Below are 24,863 nucleotides of genomic sequence, written 5' to 3'. Positions count from 1 at the left end.
GTCTGTGGAGCCTGCAGGGTTAAATGAACCATTGAATGCCACAGCACAGACATGCTTGCCCGCCACATTTTCCTGCCCTGTAATAGCCCTACAGCAGCAAGAGACCCACAGTCTGCCAGACACTTAATTGGCCTCCAGGAGAGATCCAAACATATAACTGCCCGTCATTGTTTTTTCACTCTCTTTGTTCTGCCCTCGTCTGCATTTTTCCTGCTCGACACTTGTTTGACTGCCAATAAAGATAAAGGAAAAATGTTATATAAAAGATAACACAAGAGGACAAGACAGAGCAGGAAATATTCACAGCAGAATCTGACCTATGCAGATTTTAACATGCACAACGTCCCCTGATTACTCACTTAAACCTCAACTGTACTGTTACTGAAAATGTTCCCTCTTAAAAGGTGATGTCAGACTGTAGCGAGACAGTGCAGTGTTGAGTGCTGGGTGGGAGGCAGTGAAAGGTCTTAAGAATCAATTACTCCTCCACTATACACAATGGCTGTGTCCCATTCAGGGGCTGATTCCTTCAAAGTATGTATTAACAGACTGAAAATGCCATAATGAGACGAAAAGCCTGTCAGATGCGAGTGGCTCCTTCAAGAAATGCCGTCTTCTCTTTCTATAATAAGAATGACAGCCAGTGTATCCTTCACTCAAGGTGACTCTGAGGTGAATTCTCTGTACTCATTGGAGGGGGGGGGGGGGGGCACATGTACAGTATGCACGCAACCCCTACAATTGGGCACAGATTAAATGTCTCTAGGCCTGTCCCAGCCAAGCGGCAACAACCACAGCTTGAGGCTGAAGCCAATGCGGAAGCACCTTAAAGTGCAATGTCAATAACGGCCCCCTAGATGCTGGCACCTAAAAATCCCTGGCTCCCACCGACTCACATTCAAACAGTGTAAACTTCTCTTTAAATCAATCATTTATTTCACAGTCATTATGGTCTCAACTGCTAAATGGCCATTTTGGAAATTATTGCTCTGTTAATAATATTTGAAGACTTATAGTAAGCTTTGATGTCTGCCGTGTGGGCATTGATTGATAGTTGTGATTGACAGTTTGCTTGCCTGCTGCTCTCCCCAGCTCCAGGACTGGCACTGAATTGGACTGTCGGCTCCAATGCAAACCAATTGGTGACATCACAGCTCGCTACATCCATCTTTATATACAGTCTATGGTCACATCATTCTTAGAATTAATATCCACAAAAAACAAATTTCATCATGTGTTTTCTGTTACAGACAAGTTTTGTTTTTGATAGAACAAAGTTCATACAAATGTGAGAATAGAAAACTGATCTATATCATAGTTGAGATGAGGCCACATGCTTAAATTTGTATGATAATTTGCATGATTACTATGGGTGAACAGGGTAATTTGCCCAGCTGTTTCAACCTTCTCCCCCACTACAACCTATGGCACTGTTTGGTGTCCAACTGTCTGTCCTGTAGTAACCTAAATAATGCGCCCCAGGGACACAAATACACAAAGTTCATTCCTGTTGCCCTCCACAAAGATTGTTGCTACAGCTGGTGGGACAGAAGAACAGCAGGACAGCTGCATCCCCATCAGCAACAACAATGACCTTGATCAGCTTGTGCACTCAAAGACCTCTCTGTTTAATTCGTGAGATGAAGAGTACATCACACCATGAATATCGAGTTATCTTTATCACCCCTGCAGGGCGAATTGTGTTGCATTTACAGTGCGGGCATTTAGCTGATGTAAATGTATGCAGAGAGAAAGAATGCGCAGGTTGCTCATTCAAGGATGAAGGACTGTTGATGAGTACACAAGCACCAGTCTCACTGTTTATTGGACACTGTTTATTGTACTATTCCAATAAACAATCCAATAAAATAAAAAAAGCATAAATTTGCCTGAGGGAAGTTTGGGACAGGAACAGGAAGTGGATCCGAGTGCTTCAGTGTAATCTTGTTCGCAATTAGAGCTGCAGCGATTAGTCAATTAAATGATTAGTCAATTTAGGAAATGAATCGGCAACTAGTTTGATAATCGAATAATCATTTTAGTCATTTTTAAGCAGAAATTCCAAATATTCAGTTATTGCAGCTTCTCTAATGTGAGAATTTGAAACTTTTCTGTGTCAACTGAAGAAACTCCAGCCATCGATGAAGACCAAGAGTGCATTTGAAAGCTCTGAAAACACTAGTGGACCTTGACCTTGAGTTTGGTCAAACTGTAATGGAAAAGCCAACTTTGTTCAAATTCTTCAACAGGGCGATACATTTTACTGCTACAAACATTAACATCTAATTTTGTTCTACAAAGTTTTGATAACTGCAGTCGTCTCTTCACATTTATCATGTTTCTAACTTCCTCATCACTGCTGTATTGACTGTTTGAGCCTGTGACATACATCAGTCAACTTCTCTTTTGACTGACGGTTTAGTTTAAAACATGCTTTTTATTGATGATTTCCTGGGATTTCATTGAAAGATAATCAATCAGATTACAGTCATCTGCCAGTAAAGTTCTGAAACATAACAGGGAAAGGGGATTGGTATCAGCTAACATGAGTTATGTCATGACAGCAACAGGCCTATTTCATCTGACAATGTAGAATCAAGACTTGGTGAAAAATGTTGACTGATGACTGAGTATTATGTTTTACAAAATTCAAAATCAAGCTTAGAGGGGACATTAATACATACACACTTGTCCGGAAATCCTGACAGATGTGCACAGTCAAACACTGTACAGACGGAACTTAATACCAACTATATCATATCAAAACAGAGCACATACTGTGCATGAACAGCTGGATTAAAAAATAAATAAACATATGGACTTTTTGTACATGCAAGAGGATGTCTGATGTGCTTCAACAGTCAACTGACCTTCACTTGATGCCTGAATGCATGAAGCATGTCTTAAATATTAAATGTTAAATATTTTAGGTATAAAATGAATCAGAACAAAGAAGTGAAATCTTTACAGCTGTAAATATCTACTCAAAAGCCTGCATTTGCTTGAATTAGTGCAAGATGGATTATGCAGTATGTATGAGTTGAACTACACTATATGAATTTGAGGATCAGCTCACACAAAAGGCTAAAAATGCATTTGGATATATTGAGGTGTAAAATTTCTACCAAAGCATTTGATTTAACCATGACGCTTGACTTAAAGATGAATTACAAGGAGCAAAATTTTCATTCATTTCCAGCTGTATCCACTCACATGAAAAGCTCCTGAAAAGACAACATTTTGGGAAGGAAAAGAAATTCAACTAACTTCATACATGCTACATTAACATTCCCAAAAACACTTTAGATAAGTGCCTCTGAATAGTCACTTCCCATAACACTTGTGAAAGGTTGGACAAACACACCACCATAAATACTACAGAGTCCCCATGCACTTATTCAGTCAGTATCAATAAAAGATAACAAGAGGACAACTTAACAGAATACAGATTTTAGCTACAGGGACGTGTTTAATGCTGCATCTCCTAATCTGTCATTGGTGTAAGAGGAAAATCTTTCTCTTCCTTTCTCAGGAAGTTTCCACTTAGCAAAGTACTGCAAGCTATGCAGCGCTGAGGGCTTGTGAATGGGCCAGCTAGACTTCCTTTGACCCTAGAGGCTTAAAGCAGAGGAAACGCAAACCCTACATCCTTAAGTCCCGCCCCATCGGCCCATATGAGGGCCGTCACCAATAATTAGAGTCCAGCGTGGGGAGATTACAGCCTATTAACACAGAGACAGATGACCAGTAGTAACCTCACTACTGCACTCTATTTAAAGATGTCCTGCTCGGCTTTCTCTTATTCTTTAAATGCTTTTTTTCAAAATATTGCAACATCACTCACCTCAATGCATTGCATCTTTCTTTTTGTTCTTGCTTTTCTTTTTTTTCAACCATCAATGCTTAATCATCCTTTGACAACACCTACTCTTTCACTCACTCACTGTCTTTAACCACACATTGTTATCTCCTTCTTCCAGTTTTCTAACTGAGTCCACCCCCTCCAGGAGTCAAAACCACCACTTCTTCTTGTCACTGTCACTCAGGGCACCATATAAAGACATCCTGTGCACATGACAGCCATTGACCCTCTGAACTGAGATGCAGCCCAACAGATGACTGCAACCATCATTCACACAATAGATAATGATACAAGCAACAGAAGAAAGATGTACTACATATACATATATGTGCAGTCTATAGCAAAAGTAAAGATATACGTACAGAGCAAGAAGAAAGTATAAAAATGGAAAAACACAAAGATGCAAATCAGACAAAAAAATTGAGATCTAAAGTGTAATTGCATTGCAGAAGGGCTAAAGCAGCTGTGGTCTAGGCAGTGGCACTTACAAAGGCGTCGGAGGCAGCCAGGCAGCCGGTGTGGTGTGATGTGTGTGAGTGTATGTGTGTGTGTGTATGTGTGTGTGGTGTGTTAAGGGGCCTCAGGCGGATATCACATCACCCTGTGCAAACTAGTGATTACCTTCCCATTGCCACCGGCGAGATTAAGCTGAGGTAAGCAAGAGGAGGGCAGCGAGATGCGTTTTGGCCTAGTTTGAGCCTGGCTGGCCTCCGTATCACACCACCCTCAGCTCAACAGACGCTGCGCTCTCTCACCACACCCACCCACCCACCCCTCCCTCCGCCACTCTCTCTCTCTAGCTCTCTTTCTCTCTGACACCCTCCCCTACTTACACAGAATGCTCGTCTTCACCTTCACTATATGAGACACAGGCTGACATAGTAACACACAATATACACGCAAATGCAGACAAGCAAATGCAAATAAATATGTCTGATAACATAGTTGATATTTGCACATTTAAACAAATTACACACATCATCACTGAATGAGGCTCATCTCTGTTTAATTTGACTATCAAAGTGAAAGGGCAGGCCAGCCTATGTCTAGTAATCTAGGAAGTTAGGAGCCCAAATGGGCTGTAAGACATTTTTTCAGGATAATGAGATTATTTAATGGTAGAAAAGGAAATAAAAACACCTTTTTACTATGTAAATTCAATTTCAAGTATGTTTATTCTATGTTTATGTGAATGTGAAATACTGAAAATGTTGAGCCTTTGACTAACAGTTCAAACTCAATGTGAAAACCACTTTTGTTAAACTGTACACTTGTCAAACTGTAAACTGCACACTGGGCATGTGCATCCTGTTATGGGGTTTTTGTGGGTTAGGAGGTTCATTTTAGAGTTTTTGAGCCAAAAAGGTGGCCAATCATTGAGCTAAAGTCTACATAGTGAAAGTCTTCCTCCTTTACATGCTCAGTTTTTGAGGAATTAAGAGAAATAGCCAAGTTCTTACTTTGACGATGACTCATTTTTGAAATCCTCACACACTGAGGTTTTATGCTTAAACGAGGCTTCTTGAAGGGTGCCTTATTTCCATATAGGTTTATTGTATCGATGGGTTCATGTAACACAATTATAAATGCAAAGCAAACAAATACAACATTGAATACTTGCTTGGAAGAAGAGAACTAGTTGCGCACGTGACAAGCAGAAAGACCTGGTTCAGCACTTTAGGCTGAGCCATTACTGCCAAGTTTCCCACAATATGAAGAAGAGTATGCAATGAATGCTGAAACAGCAATGAGCCACTCAGAAGGAAGGCTGTGCACCTCAGACTGACTGATATTATTGATTACATTGGGACTGAGGCTTTAGAGAAGTGTTTATGTAAAATCAAAACCACCACCACCACCATTAGCACAAGTCACCACCCTGATATATTGACTGCCAAATCTGACTAAAAAGGAATCAGACATGTGACTGCAGGAATTTGTCTTGGTACAATACATACAACTTGCCTCATAAAGCCTAACATTCGTGCACAGTAGAAGATATTTATTAGGTAAGACTCAACACTCAACATTAATTCAATCACATTGTGCAGTCATGCAGTGTGCCTTTAATTTGCAGGTTTTCAACATCTCATAATCCCTCTGACTCCCACCTTCTGTTTTATTACAGTTTATATTTGGTTAAGATAGAAAAGAATGACAAAAGGGCAACAAGTCATATTTAAGAGACACACGGGTACATGCCATTACTGCTTTGTTAGGAATGGATCTTGTGTTATGTTAAACAGATAAGCTAACATCCGTAAATATTAAAACATCTCTGGTTTACAAACTATTTTCTGCAAAAGAGCGGGGCAAAGCCAGTACCATCCTTTTAATTAAATATTGAGGAGGGAAAAAGAATAGGTTTACACACTGTGTAGGGCTGCACTATTTGGTGATTAAAATGAATTATTTATATTGTGGAGCAGCAGGGTGTTGGGATTTGATGACAGGTTAAAGGTGTCATGAGTGTCCCCTGGGGGCGGTCCTTTTTGGCTTCACTGTAGCATATATTTTTCATCCAAACAATTCAGTTTGTTTTAAACCATTTTGTCCCTCAGTTCTGATTGGCTGCCTTGGTAATTAAATATGCAACCCCATAACAGCAAAATTTAATGTTACTGCTTATTGTTCACTTAGCCACCATGTTGTGCAGCCGGCTTTGAAGACCTGCACTCTTTGGCGGAGGAATAAACAATTACATGTGGGCCTTTAATGCATATAATCTGATCCATTTAAAATCCCTCACTACACTGTATTTTCTATGACACATTGCATAAAAACAATAGCCCCGCTGTTGCGCCGTACAACGTCTCTCATCCGGTCCTCAACGCTGTAAAACACAGCTTGTAATGGATTATATCTTTAAAAAATATATCCTCGTGCGTTTTAAAGACGACTAGAGGTCAACGAGCGTGTCTCTGGACAGTTTTGATGCCCCGTAAACCGCTCAGTAACCCGGGGTGGGGTTGTTTCAGTCAGAGCAGAGCATGCTGTGCTCTCAGGTTTGCAGGATTTCAGCACCCCTCTCTCGTGGACAGCTCCGCCCAATCAGCTGCGGCCATTCCAAGCGCGTCATCGTTCCTCATCCTCCTCATCCTCCCTCCCTCCATCACTGAGGCATGGTGGAGGACATCAACGACACAGACATAATGCTTGAGACTCACAACCGGCTTTCGAGTAAACTCATATGTGTTACTTCGCATATAAGTGTATGAGATGGATGATTGTACAGCCAAATTTAGGTAGAAACACACACCTGAAGGTACTGAAAGAGGGATGTTATGAGATATCCGCTAATGACGTGTGTCCGGTTATAAGCACAATGTCATACGACCTTAGCAGCTGGCTGGCCTCAAATGCACACGTTTTATCCTGTTTGGCTTATAGTGAGTGCAGCCCTTTCTTTCTTGGATATTCAATACACATTTCCATAAAATTCAAATCACTGATCTGCAGAATGAGCCGCATATAGCAACACACTTGCATTCAGCCGCATGGCAGCCTGTCCACACCTCTGTACCTGATTGAAGGTAATGCAAACCTGAAAGCATCCTCGATGTTGGCCTAATAATCCAGGAGTGACATTTTTAAGCACTGTGGCTGAATCATTTTACTGCCTGCTTACACTGAGATGTTAGGCGTTTGTATCGAAGCTGGTTCATACACGTGTAAGTCTGAGAAAATGTTAAAATGTTACCGGCGACATTATCGTGCAGGCAAAGCGCCAGCTGCAGCAATAAACTACAGATTAAAAACTCGACGACGGAGGTTCTGTAATAAAATAGAAACAGCACAACCTTTGGTAAATAAAAAAGCCGGTAATGAATGACACAATGCACCTCGGCCCCTACCAGACAGGTGCATCCGCCTATAGCCCGGGCCCGGTGCTAAATCAAAAAAAATAAATGTAAAACACTGACGCATTTTCAAAACTCACCTAATATAATCCAGAGCGACCCAGACACCAAAACGAATGCGAGCATGTCTTTCTCATTGAGTCAGCTGTCCCGGTGCAGGAGCGGCTCAAAACTGCAGCATCGACTGCAGCAAGTCGCCCACAATCTGGGAGATTAAGAAGGGGAGGGGAGGGGGGACGACAATATATCTGAGGCACACCACAGTGGGAGAGCTGGGCAGGGGGCTGCGATGTCAAACCGGTTTACTGTGAAGCTTTCACCCGAAAAAAGAAAAAAAAAGGAATGTGTTGACTGAAGAAACAGACCCCGGTGGCCTATTGAAGCATCCTCCTCCTGCTGGATTTTCCACCTTCACCTAGTTGGCTGCTGCGCAATGGCAGACACCCCTGCTGAAATTAAAGGGCTACAGGTCGGACGGAAGATACGATTGACACTAAGGTTCCTAGGGATGAAATGTTTATTATGGATGCAAATCATCAGATTTTCATGTCTGTTGTAAAATAATCATGAAAGTCTCTCAGCTTGTACCTAAAATCTATGCTAGATTTTTGGCGTTTAAAGGCATTATTTTTGATATAAAATTAGTAAATATGCAGACACATTAAATTAGAAAATTAATATCTATATCTTATTGATATTGTTTTCTTTTAATAGAAGTTATTTTGGTCCTTGCTACATCATACCATGTCCCTGCAGCTGAGCACAGCTTTGACACGGAGTAACTTTGCATCATGGTCACATGGTACAATAAGACACTCCCAATGAACTGAAGTAACCTTGAGAAAGGCTGACAAAGTGAGAGAGTGAGTGAGTGACAACATGAACCAGACACACGAAGGTTAAAAAAAAATCTAAATTACGTGCGATTTATTATTTTGGTTGTTTAATTTAAAATAGGAGCAGGACAATCACTTTTTGGCTCAGTGGCACTTCAGTGTTTACATATGAAGGGATTGCATTTCCTATACTCCTTCAGACTGACATGTGAATGCATCACAGCTGTTTTTGGTCTTGACTGGCTCTTCTCACTGACTTGTATTTGGCCACTCTGTCTGTAACGAGCTAATATTGATGTCAGTTAATCCTTACATCCTGTTCAGGTCAACTTTGACCCATTTTTACATTCGACAGCAAAAACACCTGAAACACAGTTTTAGCGTGAAATTTTATGACTTTTCCTAAAGTGACCCTGAATACACAAACATTGAAATATTTTAATTTTAAAAAAAGATGGTTGTGCAGCTGATACACATTTTTGTACACAGAGGATGTTCCTGGTTAAATTTGACTCGTATTTATTGAGATATTCAAAAATCACCATTCAAAAATGTTGTTGCATTCTGCACATTCAATCACATTCATTCATTGAAATCATAATGGCCGTTATATTCTCCTGTTTTAGGTAACTGTCGTGGAAAATCTTCAGTTGGGCCAATAACTCTTCAGATTACTCACGAGTCAACACAAAACTCAAAAAAAAGAAAGAGAGAGACTCAAAAATACACTTGAAGCTGGTAGACTTCAATGTGAATAGGTTTACTGTGCATATAAAAAGATACAGAGCAAACCGTGACCTTTTGTCCCGAGACAAAGAAAAACCTAATATAAAATCATAAACCCTCATATTATATACTTTTCATAATCCTTCCTATTGTGGAGCATACTTTCTAGTCTCCACCTCATTTTTGATTATATCCAACCATCTGGTCATTATTTCTGAGTTCATAAGTGACCTTGACGATTTTGTGATAATACAAGTGTAACTTATCTTAGAAATTACTCAGCCTCAGCTTCTTCCACCTTTTTCTCACACTAAAAACAGACCAGGCGGCCATGAATCATTTTACACAGGAAACCAAATTGGTATACCACAGATTAGCCTTCCTGCTAACTCCCTGGGAACTGTATCTTATTGGCATAATGTTATCTTTGCACTCTCACTGGCACATTCGTTTGATCATGGAAAGGCAGTTTTCCACCGCATAACAACTACAGGATTGCAAATGTTTTTTTCTCCATAAACAAATAGAGTAAAACCGAAAGAATACTTTCTCTGCTCTCTGAAAGCTTCATTAAGGATTAATCACCCATTTATTAATAACTGATGAGATATTTATGACTGGAAAACAGACTTGTGGTTCAGAATCTTGGCATAGAGACTAATTGTGAGGGGATACTGTGAAGGGTCACAATATGAAGTATGTAATGGTTAAACAAATCTTCATGTAGTTATTTGTAAAATCATCACATAAAGTTTTATTGTGATCTGAATTCTGAATCTTCCTGAATGCCCTATATTGTAAATTTTAGTAACAGGAAGATTTGAATGAATACTTAACATTAAAAAGCATCCTAGAAAGTTTATTATTATGTTTATTACATCTACAGTAATATTTGTCCTCACTATTAATTCACCCGATCTCGTTTAGTGGCGTACAAATACAATTCCTGAAAGGTTCCTGCGGCTGACAAGCTTACCGTCTTATTGTGTTGCCATCACGTGACTGACCCTCTTAAATGGGTCATCGGTCAGGACCTCCCATCTGTCACTTGCAGCAGTGCCACCGGCCACACCTTCCTGCTCGTCTTCTGATCCCGCTGCAGACGTGACAAAGAGTGATCCAGTGAGACTGAGACAAACTGTTCAGACAAGCTGTGCAGTGATGAAAGATGAGGGCAAAATGTTGAAACAGATGTATAATAAGGGGTAATCATTGGTAGCAATAAAGTAATTACATAACAAACAAGGAACATCGCATTCCTCTTAATTTAGTTTTCAAATCTGAGCCAAATTACACGATCTGCCAGCAGGAGACCAGGAGGGTAAATTATGCTTTGGTGAGGGCATTAGATTGATGATTACTTATTTATTTATAAGTTTGGTATCAGAAGTGAGGAGGGACATAATAAAGTCTGGGGTTCTTCAACCAAACAAAAGGCTATGAAGTTATGTTTACATACATTTGTATTAACCTATAAAATAACACATTATAATGAAATTGGTTAATGCCTTGCGTACATTACATTAACCCTGCAACTGTGATTTAATTTGAATTCTTGTTTGTTTTTATGTCGTTGTTTTAATGGGTCTTTTAACAGTTTCTATTTAGTTTTATCATGGATCGCAGTTGCGAGTTGTTGTTTTCATTTTTGGTTTTATTTTATCTGTATTTATTTCCTGTGGCTTGGTAATCAGCGATGCAATCACTGTAATTTGCATATTTTTTATGGATGAATAAATTTAACTTTTAACCTTGAAATTATATTTAGTTTCACAAAAATCACACAATAAAAAAAATATAATGAATAACGCATGCAAGATTGAAATAACAGTCATTTCTAGTCACCAAAAATCAGTTCTTGTTCTCTTCTTAGGACACAGTTTAGAGAAGTTTTTGTTACTAAATCAGACTGAAACTGTAGGATATTGAAAAGTGAGGGGTAAGTATAACCCTCTATCCCCAGTGGAAATGATACTCTTGATCCAAGAAGTACACAAAGTACTTAAACATAAAAAGGGAAATGATAAAAGAGACAAAAAAGAGAAAAAAATATAACAGTAACTGCCACAGTAAGTCACTTGCACTAAAACACATATTTTTCAACACTGTAAACTTCATCACCAAGCGATATACATCAGCGTATTACCACAGGTGAAGGTCAAGGTCAGGGGTCAAAAAGAATAAATACCATGGATGAAGTTTCCATATGTCTTCTCAGACAAGAAGGTTATAAACTGGGGGTTCCTTAAAAAGAGTGTTTCAAGGTCAAAATATCATACTGATAGTGTTACATAAAACACGACTGCAGATATTCATTGTCCAGTGAAAAAACCCCCCAAGACATATCTCTGAAAAGATTTGATTACGTGAAGGTTTTGCATCAGTAAACTGAGGTCAGACATTTTACGGTTCTAAAGATAAGATGCCTCCATCAGAGGCGTCATGACATCACTCTGACCCTCATACCCTTTTCAAGGAAGAATAAGACCATTCACTGCTTGTTTCTGCTTGAACATCAGGGTTTAATCAATAACCATTTGATTCAGAGGGCTTTGAAGATTGTTTATCAATTAAAGATAATTTCAACATTAATCCTTCTATATCTTTCAAAATGGATCAATATCAACTGTATTTTATCATATTTTATTAGTATATTAGTGACAGGGATGAGGAAAAAGTGGCAGGTCGAGACAGAAGTAAATCAGGAGAGCAATAAATCAAACAGTGAAGGTCGGGAGATCAAAAGGGTTGCTTCAAGAGAAAGGTTGAAGTTGAGAGACCAACAATTTAAAATCTTTCTCCAAACCTTAAGTCTTTCTTTAATCATTGTTTAACCTGCCCTCGATTTTAGTTTCCCACAGCATCTATGATTTCACTCATTTAAGGCATTACACATTGCTACCTTTGGAAATGAGTCACAATTCTGAAAATCTGTTTTAGTATGTGCATGGTGAAGAAATGACAGCTGCCTGAGGAACAGTGATGTCTGTATGTTATGCTCTAAACACTCTGCTTGATGTGTGCATTAGATAATATTTAATATTTTAACTTTTTGCAAGCAAGGAGCATCCAGTTGTCTTTATGTTCTGATGAAAAGGGGTTAAATCTGTACAGAATCCATAAGCACATCTACTAAGTGTTAATATTTCATCTTTATGCACATTTTAAAACTGTGCTTTTTAAAAACAAACAAACAAACAAACAAAACATTGAAATCTCTGGGCTTACTTGTCATTTTCCCTGCTATTAGTCACTTTTATAAGTCAAAAAATGTCAACTCACATGTAACAGACAGCACTATTCTGCAGTAGATGGATGAACTATCAGACACTCACAAACAGTACTTGGATTGGGCTGATGGGGGTGCTAAACTTTGAAAGCACTTTAACTGCAGGCAGGTTTGTGTGAAACTTGAGTGGGCGATGCAGCTTGTGCCCAAGGGATTTGTGTGTGTGTGTGTCATTCATGAGAAAGTGACAAGTTTACTCATGTCTGTAAAATGTAAGCGTAAGTTGTATGACTTGTTGCAGTGATATATTTTTAGCAATCTGTCACCTGCTTTGTTTTGTCTCTTCTTTGCCTTATCCTCCTCCTTCATCTAACGTCATCCTGCTTTTTCCCACCTTTCCTTCAGCTCCCTCCTACCTGCTCCTGCTGTTCCATGTAAAATCATAAACTAACATGAACTCGGGGCAAAAGGTCAAAGTTAAGGAAATTCATATAGTTTATAGATGTTTGACATAATATTTGTTTTATCTTATCGTATTTTATGTCTTTTATCTTACGGGTTTGTAATTTTCAAATAGTTTCCTGACAATTTCCAAAAGATTTCCTGGGTTTTGAAGTACGCATTTGGTACTAGAGAAAATCAATACTAATTACAAAGAAATAGACACAGTGTTCAATTTGTACACTTCCAATCAATTAATTCCAGTTAATTTCTGGCATAATTAAACATATGAGAGCCTGTTAATCAGTGCAGGGCAGGAGCACTGAACATGCAGAAATGTAAAATTTGTCTGCAGGTAAACAATTCAACATATATAGAGAATTAATAAATAATGATTCTGATAATAAAATAAAACAAAAAATACTAAAAGAAAAAGGCTTTTCTTTCAAGGACAGTTCTGTTTCCCCCGTATTAAGAACAAGATTGCAATATAAGACTCTTAAGAGTGTTAGATGTGGTAAATGTTTCTTGTGTGTTCTGTTTGAGAAAAAAGATAATTTTTATCTGAAAAGAAACATGTATACAAGGCTGTTGCAGGAGAGATTGTTGACACCTCAAGGTCAGCAGTGTAAGGAAAATAACCAGCAGTAGTTTGAATTAAAAACATAAAACAACCTCAACAGTTGATGTTAAGGCCTCTTAGTCAGAATCCAGATATGGGAGAGAAAAAAAGTACCTTGTGTGCTTTAAACTGGGCACTAAATTGCCAGTTTGTCTACATGTGTCATGAATGTCCCCAGAGAAGGACTTGACTCAGATCAGATCAAAATGTTATCTTAAAAAAAGAAAGCTTTGAATGCTGCTGCTCCCACCCACTCACCCCACGCTCCCAAACTGTATGAGGTAATTGCAGGCTAACTAACCAGGGCTTTGACTTGATCCAGTGTCAGTGAGCTGTCAAAGCAGATGGTCCCAGGGGAGATTGGTTGCTCAAGCTGCTTGCCCTCGTCCCAAAGCTTCAAATTACATGTCTTATCCTTGCAGGTGGCCTAAATAATCAGAATCACCATCACTGGATTGATAGGGTGCAACATGAATTTGTCACTTTGGGTGTAAAAACACCTTTGGTACAGTTTTGTAAGGACAGTGCAAGGTAAAGGATCACTGGTCTTAGGCTAAAGTATATCCCAGGATTAGAGAGAGGTGGTAAATAAAGTAGATTTAGGTTGATATGGTGAGAGGGTTGGTCTTTCAGGATACTGTTATAGATCTAAATGTTTTACTGATGATAGAGATAAGAATGTAAAAAATGACACTATAGAATATAAAATATGATATTCAGGTTGCTCAATATTATTGAGAACAAACATCTAAAATAAATTAATAAAAATCACATGCTAAAACTGCTGTTGACTCCAAACATCTGTCTTGTAATGGTTCATAAACTTTCTGGCATGTTTTCCCTTCAAGCAAAACAGCACATGTGACCCCACGTTATGAATTCATATTAATACATCTGAGTCTTAAGCAGCAAGGAGTGATTTTATCTTCTGAAATGCATTTGTTAAACTTTTTTTTTTTAGGAACCTAAAAGGCTAAAACTTACTTTGGAAGACAAAAAAGTCAGAAAACACAATGACATGTAGAAGAAATATGTTTTCTCTATTCAGTGAATCATCTTGTGACTCCTTAATATTATCCTATGAACTATTTGAGGGGGCACAACCCCCAGGTTGGGTACACCACTGCAAAGACACAACGAAGTTTGTGCATTTTAAAAATAAATATTATAATTTTGTAATAATCCCCATCTGAAACCACGACAAAACTGTCCAATCTGAGAATAAACTCTACACTGTTAACAATCTGTGTTGCCTCAGCCAAGGGAGTGAATTCTTGGAAATCACATTTTTCTGTCTACACTACTATCATTCATCAGCAGGGAGGTTGTTTGACAGCTTCACGTGTTCAAACAAAGCAATAATAGGTCGGAAAATCGGGATGATTTTCCCCTTTGAATCCAGTTTTCTGTTTTCACGGGAAATCCCAAAGCACAGGCTGGTTCTCAGTGTGAAACTCCGCAGGAAAACTCCCTGCCATTCCCTCCTAGAGGCGCGCGCACGACACACCGGCTCCAGTCTCATGTCATCATAAGCACGCAACCGGCTGGAGCGCGCCAACAACACGCGGGGAAGCCCCCCACACTCCACACCTCCCCCCTCCCCCCCTTTGGACAGCACCGGTGGCTGGTGCAACACTGGTGTGGAGTTTCCCAAATTCCCACGGAGGAAAAAAGCGACACATACGGGCGACCGTTTGGTTATATAACATGGCCTTCAGCATTTATTAGGTGTCATACCACCAGAAATCAAAATGTATCATAAGATATAATGAAATATTCAACTATTGATCATGTCCTGTATATTTCTATTCATTCTCTTTGCTGTTTGCGCACACATCGCTTTATTTTCTGCGCGTTTGCTGTCACATATGAATGGTAATGTGTGTAAAAGCTCTGCAGCCTGTTGAATCCACAGCTGTTGCTTCCGTATAGTAGCCTATTACCCCCCATGTCATCACTCCACAGTCTCGTACTGTACGGCCCACATTCAGGCAGGCAGTCGCCGATACAGCTTGTGCTACACCGCCTCCATCGGCGACTTGAAATTACTACATCATTTCTTGTAAATGCTTGACTTCTCAGCTGGGTTGCTGTTTATTCTAAAGGGCTGGTCCCATGCACATGTTTATCACGCTAGACGGTAGAATGACCTTTGGTATCTGGCAGAAGATGAATGCGCACCGGTGTGTGTGCATGTGTGTGTGTGTGTGTGTGTGTGTGTGTGTGTGTGTGTGTGGTGTGCAAGTCATTTAAAATATAAATGATGCTTTTGATGTGTATTCTGACAGTTTATGCATGTGCTTATTTTAAGGAGTGATACTTTGCACAATCTCCAAACCACACACTGATACTACAGGTTAACAAATAAAAAACAAAAAACAAACAAGGAAAAAACAAACAAACAAAAAAACCTCCACCAATAGTTATAATTGCTAATATCAATATTACAAGGCTATACACTGCATGACATCATAATATCTCATGACTACACTGTAGTATGTCACTCTGCAGATAGTTATACGTTTGCAATAAGCAGGCCAACAGCAAAATATGCAGAAATATCCCACACTGACTATATAGCAAAAATAAAAAAGAACATGAGAGTTGCAAATCAGGTCATTCAAGTCTACGTGCTCCAAGCCCCCGTACTCTGCCCGTGCTGTTATTAACTTCCTCCTTGCTTTCAACAGCGTGACTTCTCGGAAACAGCCAGGTCTGCTATTCAAGGGGAGGGCTTCGGCGCATGCGCAGCACACTGTAAAACATAACCAACTGATTTTAACGTTTATTTATTAGGAATTAAGTTTTGTTATGAGTATTCAAGTCACATTTTGTTTTGTTAGAACAGGTGAACATATTGGGAGGTTTGCAGAGATGAGATCAGTTGTTTACAGTGTAAGCCAGCTTGTTTTAAGGATTTGTATTTTCCTGAATCAGGAGTTATTATTTTGTTGTTAACTGCAGTGATCTGCCTCTTTTCACAAAATGCACACTAAATTTGAATGAACTTACTATGGAAAAAACCTGAAGCATGATCATTATAGATGATTTTTTTTCAATTTCTCTGTAAAAACGGAGTTCTTAGACGTATAAGATTTACATTTTTTAATGGGTGGACATTTTTTGCAGTGTTCCCTGACGGGGAATACCCGCTCGACAGACTATAAAAAGACCCGTCACATCTTCGATGAGCAGTCAGTGCTGACTTCTGTTCAAGAAGAGTCTCCAAGTGGATAACACAAAGACGAGGAGAAGCTTCTGTGGAACTTAAACCAATCGGACTATACTTGTGCACTTTCCTCTTACGGATCATAGAACAAGAAAAAGTCTGTAAGTAATCTGATATTAATTTATCACTTCTACTTAAATGATATAAATGATATTACTATATGTTGGTTCCGGGAGCTGCTTTTTGAGAATGAATGTTGAATATTTTAAATAAATGCGCAGGACATACTTAAAGAAATATTTGATGTTTTGATGTAATTTTTCGGATGGTAGTGTTTGTGTAGTCTATTCTTGCACACCTTGCCTTCAGACTCTTATTTAGTGACCGGAGTTGATGAAACTTTTTTGAACCCATGTGCACAGTTTGCATGTCTCAGTGCAGGAAAAGGTGTTTGCTGTAGCAGTGAATCTTTTTGGTACACCTCCCCAAGTGCCTCATACCTGCATAAATTCAAGCTATTTCAAAACTTTTAGATTGCAAAATGAATCTATGTGCATCTGGACCCTTTTTTGAATCAAAAAGGCATAAAACTCAATTTGAGAAGTGATTTTTTTGGGTCCTTTATGACCTTCTTAGGTAAAGCTGACTCCTACGCGTAAGCGCCCCCTCCTCATCCGCATGCCCTGACCGTGAACTTCCCCTCACCCTCCTGCGCGCGACCAACAGGCAGCAGTAAATCTAAAGTGAGCATTCCTCGTGTATCTAAAGAATCTGTCCTCCTTTTCTCTGTTGCTCCATTTTAGACAAACATGCCTGTGTCAAGGATGAGGATGCGCCCATGGTTGGAGAAGATGATCGAGTCCAACACCATCTCCGGTCTGACTTGGGTGGACAAGGTGAGAGGCTTATTTACTCCCGCCAAATTGGACTTGTTCAAATGAATGTCATTTACGGAAATGGTGTAGGCAGTATATTAAAATATTAAAATTAGTACAGAAAAAGACCTTTTGAATGTATATATTGTAAGGATGGAACACCTCATCACCAGATAGCAAAAAAAGTATTTTTTGATGTTTAGTTGCTCCTTAGCTGACCTGACTGGCACAATATTTGCATGTTACTCTTAGAGTTGCTTGTTTTTAAGCACCTGTTGGGATGGATTTTGGTTTTGTACATAAAAGTGCTGCGTCTGGAAAACATTTGGCAACTATTGCAGCCCTTTAACCAAACATTTTCTGGCACTGTAAACAGGTGAAAAATAGACACAAAGAGTTAGTTGTAACCTGCGTTTGGTCTCTATGTCACAGATATATTTTAATATATCTTGATTTATAATTGGAAGAACAGGGCAGTAGCAGCTTATTTTTGTCATACTTTATCTGCTGGTGGGAAATGGGCAAAAACATACATACTGTGCTTCAAATGCAGTGTGCGTGTTCTTTACCACAGTGTCCACTGTGACTGTACTATGCAAATCATATTTTTGCAGGACGTTACTGTTAACAGTAGCCTACGAGTTAGATACTCAGTTTGAATGGCAACCCCCTCTTGCAATATTTGACAACTTTTGCTCATTTTATTCTATGATAAATGTGCAGCCAACCTCGTTCCAACTCAGTATTTCTTTTTTTATTTTCCAGGACAAGAAAACGTTCTCCATTCCCTGGAAGCATGCAGCTCGTCATGGCTGGGAGATGGACAAGGATGCTTGTCTGTTCAAACAATGGGCCATCCACACAGGTGAGCAAGTGTGAATACACACCTGAACTCTGCACATGAAGCAGAAAATTCTTGTTGGGTAAAAACTGTATGAAACTAAACATAATGCATTCTGCAGGGAAATACATTGAGGGCCAGGCCTGTGACCCAAAGACGTGGAAGGCCAACTTCCGTTGTGCGATGAACTCACTGCCAGATATTGAGGAGATGAAAGACAAGAGCATCAACAAAGGCCACCAAGCTGTGCGCGTCTTCAGGATGTTGCCTGCCACCCCAAAATCAAGAGGTGAGACTACTGACAGGAAGTGAACAAGTGTTTTATCTAACATGAGTTAACATTGGTGTGCAACAACTGCAGGCTGCTGGATCTCCTTTCTTTTTCAGTTTTACTCATTAATCAGTTTGTACTACAAATACACTGCTGGCTGTTTAATATGTTAAGTGACTCATTTTTTTTCTCCATCTGCACAGATAAACGAAGCAAAGCAAAGGAAACAAAGCAAAGGAAGAAGGTAAATATTGTATATATTTTATGATCATGTTACTTGTGGACTTTAGTGATATTTGCATTTGTTATCTATGTTGCAACATTTGTTACGTATTCAGAGGCCTATTCAAATTATGTTATTTTTATGGCACCAGTGCACTAGCTAGACGTACAACTGCTGATTTCTGTATTTCTTTTTTTTCTCGTGGAAATCTCACAAATCTCACCTAATGTGCTTATTATCTGCCTCTGCAGGTCAAGATGGAGGAAGACATGGATTACAGCGATACTCAGTCTCCCATAGATCAGTCACAGATGCATGATGACACCTCATCTACTCAGGAAAACACAGTCGACAGCACAGTAGACACAGAGCAGAAAGGTGAGCAAGGCAATATGTATAATTGGAGAATAAGCTTAAAAAGCTAATTCTTCAGAATATACTGTACAAAACATTTTAATTTCCAATAGCATTTAATTCTGTTGTTTGTCACCCTTGCAGATTTCACATTTATCGCTTCAACTGAGGTTCCTGACTGGTCTTCGTCAGTGGAGATTGGGCCTGATAGTTTTCCAAGCGCCTTTTCCCACAAATTTGAAGTTTCACCTGATCACAGCCCCGGTAAGACAACAGCACAGCCACAGTACAGCACACTGGCACTGCAGTGTGTTTAGATAACAGGAAATGCTAAATACTTGCTAATAAATCCTTGAATGCAAACTGTGATACTATGTAGCATCATTTGTTGCCACTGAAGTAAATTCAAACAAATACTCATGTCACCTTCTCTTTCTCTCCCCTCCTTTTCTGTGATCTTCCAGACTACGACTATACCAACGACATTATCAAGGTAAGCATGGCCTCTGGCTCCTGTTCTTCCCAGCATGTATTTTTCATTGACAGGAATACCCATGTTTGTCTTATTCTGCCTCTTTGGCTTGTATAATTTTACCCAAAACAATAAGATTGTTTGGCATGGGGTAAACACTAGTTGTGCAAAATATAGCCATACTAAGTCCAGTTGTTACTCTTTCAGATTTGCCAGCAACTGGAGAAAGAATCAGACTGGTTTCCGAACAGTTTAGAAGGCAAGGGGTTCCTGAGCAATGAAGCATGCACCAGTCCAGGGAGCCAGTGGAGTGAATCTTCCTCAGGTAAATGTTGCTAGTTGATGGCTCAGATGGATAACTGTCTCTTAGACATTTAATCACGTGAAAAGATGAATAAATCCATCTGCAAAATAATGCCTTAAAATGGCAACATCGAGTTCATTTGGCATCTAAATGATGGCTGCCCACCTTACTCAGCTTATAAAAAGAAGTACACATGGTCAGGTATTGGAAAGGGATTTGGTGAGGACATGTACAGTAGCTATGGCTGACATTAGCATGCAAATCAGTATGAATATATTTCTTTAAACATTTGCATCTATGCATGAGTTAGAAGGATGTTAAGTCTGCCTTGAGATACACTTAGCTTGCATTTCTAGCAATATTTACTCCAAAATGTTATAACTTAAATCTAATAGCAATAGTAGTAGCATTTAATGTTTAGTATCTCAGGTTATAACACATCTAATATACATGCTAGAGGTTTGCGTTCTCCTTAAACATGCTGACCGTGGATTCTCTGCTTGCTTTACAGTCGATGACCTAGACGACATACCACAGTACACAACTTTGGGCTCAGACTTCACAAATCCCACAGACGACCTCTGGAACAACTTTTACCAACAGATCACCCACAGGCTTTGAGCAGTCCAGGACAGGATAGGACAGTGCTCACTTTGGACTTTTAAGAGCTCTTCCTGCCCATAATCTGAGCCCCCTTGTCAATTAATCACCCACTATCATACCTACAGTCTGTGATTTGTGGAGTCCACACTTAAAGCTGCAGCACCGCACCTGTCTGTGTGTTTGATGCTCGGTAGCAGTCTGAGGAGCTTTACCCAACTCCTTCAACCTTTGTGTGAACCTATGAAGAGAACTATGAAGCGCACTGCTGTGTTAAAGGAATTCATGTGCTGTTCATTATCTATGTTTTTGGCTGGTTCAAGGCATTCTGGTGTTCAGTGTTTTTTATCAGGATGAGTTGTGACAGTACATAAATCTGTTTTTTTTTTCATTCAGGGCATTTACATTACCACATGCAGATGTATCTATGAATACAGACAGAAGTATCCGATACTTAACCCTTGAAATGCATATAGACTCACATTCTGCACGCTCAAGATCTGTTAGTTATTGTACAGTTAAGAGTAATTATCACATAGAATCAATCTTTCCGTTAAGTGAATTCAGTTAAAGGGATAAATATGCATTTTTACAACCTATCTTGATAAACCTCTAAACTTTGGTGAAAGCTCTACTTCAAATCTTACAGTTTTTACTGGTAATTGTTATGCTATTCTGTAAATATTTGGTTTTTTGTGTGTGTTTTTATAAAATAAAATAAAAAATAATTCTAAAAATGTGAATGAATTTGATTCTTTATTATTAACACAGAGGGCTTTGAGCTTATGTGTGGAGAGATGGATGACCCTAAGTGCTGTATTGTAATGAAATCTAAAGCTTAAAGCCACATATTGGCAAAAATAACCCCTACAGTGTCCTTGAGCAAGGCGCTAAACCCAAAACAGCTGACCCATGCTGTCACCCAAAAATAGAAAGAGGATTTCCCACCAGTTGCAAAATAAGTGGCTCATTGGAAAAAGTCCAGTTATCTTGGTCAGATCATCATAACATACTCTACATGGTTATTTTAATACTAAGAAATAAAATATCTTTTCAAAAGCAAACGTACCTACATTTAGACTCATTAGGGACTGTTTGCCATTTTATGCCACAAATTGTTTTATGCATTCAATGATCTTTTCACATTTAAGTTATTGTGTAACTTCTTGTAATCAAGCCTCTAATGATAATATTTAATCAAGCGATTAAAATTCTGGACAAGAAGCTGATGAGATGACAACACTGCCGTGTTCATAAGAAATTAAATATGTTAGGTTTTGATAATTTTTATTAAATTTCCTCATCAAATGTCTAAATAACCAGGCTCCAGCAGGTGCTCATTGACCTGTTAGTACCTCTCAGGGTTTCACCTTGGACAGACGCCATTTTCTCTTCAGTGGACCAACGAGTGGAACTTCTCGCCCACAGAGCACAAAATGGAACATGACTGAGAGCATTTTCAAGTCAAAATGAAGCAGAGATAAGTCATGCAGTCCTGAGTGATCTGGTGCTTGTCGGTTTATGATACCTTTGTATCATTATTTGTAAATTGTTTGTGTCTTGTACTGTTTTGTATGTATTTTATTTATGTATTTTAAAGGCCCATCTAGGTACGGACATTGAAAACTAGCATAGGCTATAAATGCTAGGGTGTGTGGCATTAGTTCATGCTGTATACACTCACCGAGCACTTTATTAGGAACACCTGCGCAATCTAGTGCAATCCCATACAACAGCTCTGCCATAAATTCTACTTTTATGAAGCTTATACATTTTCAGTTTTTGTTGTCGGAAAGGTGATGATTCTACTTTATGTTTATTATTGAGGTCGTAGTGGGTGGTGGTGGTGTACTGGAGTGCATTATATTGAAAAGTGTTCCTAGTATTTTGTCTTCATGTCAGGAACACATTTTCAATATACTCCAGTACACCGCCACCCACCACGACCTCCACAGGTATAGGATCGCATTAGATTGCACTAGTGTTCCTAATAAAGTGTACTTGTCCCTAAACATAAAACATTACCACATTAAAAGAATTCAATATTATCAAACTGAGTCTTAAAAAGCTTAACAAACTCAAGAAATGACACAACATCTCTTTCTAAATTTTTATTTGTAACAATGTAGCATACAGATTTAACTGGATTAAAAATTTTGGCCAATTTAAAACAAACTGATGGCCTCTTAGTTCAATAAATACTCCAAATGATTAATCTGTGGTGTTTTTTGTAGGTGTTTTTTAAAATTTAAGATAGCAGTCATATCAATTATTTTCCTTCCCTCTCTGAGGTTGCCCTATAATCCCCACAGATTTTGAGGAAATAACATGCATTAGTCATTATCAGCACCGATAACAATAAATAGTTGAAGGGTGTGTCCACAATAAACTGCACACTGAATAGCGATGAGATTCTTTTCATTCAACACATGAATCTTTTCAGGTTTGTCTAGGTGTTTGTCTTTTACCGTAGATCACACTTGTTAATCTTCTTCACAGACATGCCCTCGGTTATGAGGTTTCTCAAAAATGTGACGATAATCAGATGATGATAGCTGATAATACTGTCCAAAAAACAGAAATAGTTCAAAAGCCAGATGTAGTCAGCATGTCATGTGATTTCATATGGGCCGGTTGAATCTTTTTGACGGAAAACCACACATTTGCTGTTAAATAAAATGTTCAGATTAAAAGGTAGAAACTTTGGTTTAATTTGTAAAACATTCTGCACTTCATGCTGTTAAAAACTCACTCTCAAAACTCTGAGTAAATTTCCAACAATTTTTTATATTCAGTGTGTTCCACAATTTGTGTGTAATAAATTTTTAGGGTGTATTCACTTCTCCTTAATCTGCTTTCTTTGTTTTTGTCTGAAAAAGTAATTCTCTACAGTTCCAAGAGTCCCTTTCAACAACATTCAGAAAGAAAAAGCCAAGGCAATAACTGGGTCTCATATCTTGATGCTTTCAACAAAGACTTGATTATGGGGATTTAACACTGCAGCTTGTTAGTTGTATAGTTTGTGAACACCAGTGTGTCTGTAATTGAAATGACAGCCCTTTATTCAAAGGACAAGCTGCTGTTTTGCAACAGCATTGCATTCTGGTCAATTGAGGTCACTGCCGGTAGAGAAATAGCTTTTCTACTTCATATACAACCCCCCCACCAAGCGTGATCATTGAATATTGGTGCAAAATGGTGAGTTTGTAAAGAAGCCTTTTCTTTTTGATTTTGACTGCAGTGTTGCAGTTTGCAGCTCAGAAAAATGCACACAACATTGTTAAAGCATTATACTTTGGTGGGTTGTTGCTTTAAAGGGGAACTCCACTGATTTTGCACATCAGGGGGAACTGCAAAGTCTGCAAGTCTAATGAAATGCCTTGGTTGGGACCTGAGGACTACACATTTGAAATAATGTTCTAATGTCTGCTTATGCTAGCAGCTTGAGGTTACATTAGTCGTCACTATTATAACACAGACTTATCTCTACTTGAACTGTCAGCGGCTGAGCTGCATTGTGGATAATGTAGGTGCCATATTTTGACACGGCAGAAGAATTTATGCAATTAAAAAGATGATATCCCTGGTTCTTCTGCATCAATTTAGACACTTGAAAAAAACTCCAATTATCCATCATGTGTCTGGCAATGTTAAAGGAGTGCAATGATAAATCAGTGAAGTAAATCTGCATTGAATGCCAAACAAAAAGGGACTGACTTGAGTGAATTTAAAGCATCTGTTACCTTGACTTTTTAAAATGGTGGATTTAGAAATCTCTAAACCCCTTGTTGATGTTCATTAGAGGATTTGAAATGTGCCTTCATCATTCAACAACCAGTGAATGTAGTAGCCTGATTAGTTTTTCCTCAGTCTTTTCTGGCTAAACACCTGAATAAACTACCTGAAACTGTTGCTGCCGTTAACAACCTGCCATAAAGTATAACAAACTGTCCAACCAGTTTGACAGACCAACATGCGTGTTGTCACAGGTGCACAGACACACGGTAAATTGTGTTTGTTTTTTAATTATTTGATGAGGGTGACATTGCATCTCATTCACGTACTCACTACATTAGTTAAAAAGGATTGTCTAACTGGTAAATTACTAGTAAATTTCATTCTTAATCACTCACAAACACAGATTTCCAATAATAAAACATGAACAAAAACATGACAAA

The 24,863-nt window shown here is 38.8% G+C and overlaps 2 protein-coding genes across 4 annotated transcripts in view; one reads left to right on the top strand and one right to left on the bottom strand.

Annotated features, from left to right (window-relative positions):
• Positions 1-8,194, bottom strand: part of acsl6 (acyl-CoA synthetase long chain family member 6) — a 38,625-nt gene extending 30,431 nt beyond the window's left edge. The window contains exon 1 of one of the 2 annotated variants that reach the window (XM_067608560.1): positions 7,803-8,194. In XM_067608560.1, the coding sequence (XP_067464661.1) occupies positions 7,803-7,848 (46 nt within the window). In that variant the 5' untranslated portion in view covers positions 7,849-8,194. Of the gene's footprint in view, positions 1-4,350; positions 4,442-7,802 lie in introns of those variants that run through there. The other variant, XM_067608561.1, reaches the window with a different exon arrangement.
• An 8,560-nt stretch (positions 8,195-16,754) lies between these two features.
• irf1b (interferon regulatory factor 1b) lies at positions 16,755-21,428 on the top strand. 2 transcript variants are annotated; one of them, XM_067608557.1, is made up of 10 exons: positions 16,755-16,906; positions 17,549-17,641; positions 18,386-18,485; positions 18,583-18,750; positions 18,936-18,976; positions 19,207-19,333; positions 19,454-19,573; positions 19,774-19,802; positions 19,989-20,106; positions 20,597-21,428. In XM_067608557.1, exons 2-10 carry the CDS (start codon positions 17,555-17,557, stop codon positions 20,704-20,706), a joined length of 900 nt encoding a protein of 299 aa, XP_067464658.1. In that variant the 5' UTR covers positions 16,755-16,906; positions 17,549-17,554; the 3' UTR covers positions 20,707-21,428. The 2 variants fall into 2 exon arrangements, with proteins under 2 accessions (XP_067464658.1, XP_067464659.1); XM_067608558.1 differs by lacking the exon at positions 19,989-20,106.
• The last annotated feature ends 3,435 nt before the right edge of the window (positions 21,429-24,863 follow it).

Source organism: Thunnus thynnus, chromosome 13 (assembly GCF_963924715.1).
Source record: "Thunnus thynnus chromosome 13, fThuThy2.1, whole genome shotgun sequence".
NCBI classification, from domain to species: Eukaryota; Metazoa; Chordata; class Actinopteri; order Scombriformes; family Scombridae; genus Thunnus; species Thunnus thynnus.
Note: the sequence above shows the minus strand (reverse complement) of the source record. Positions and strands in the feature narration are given on the sequence as shown.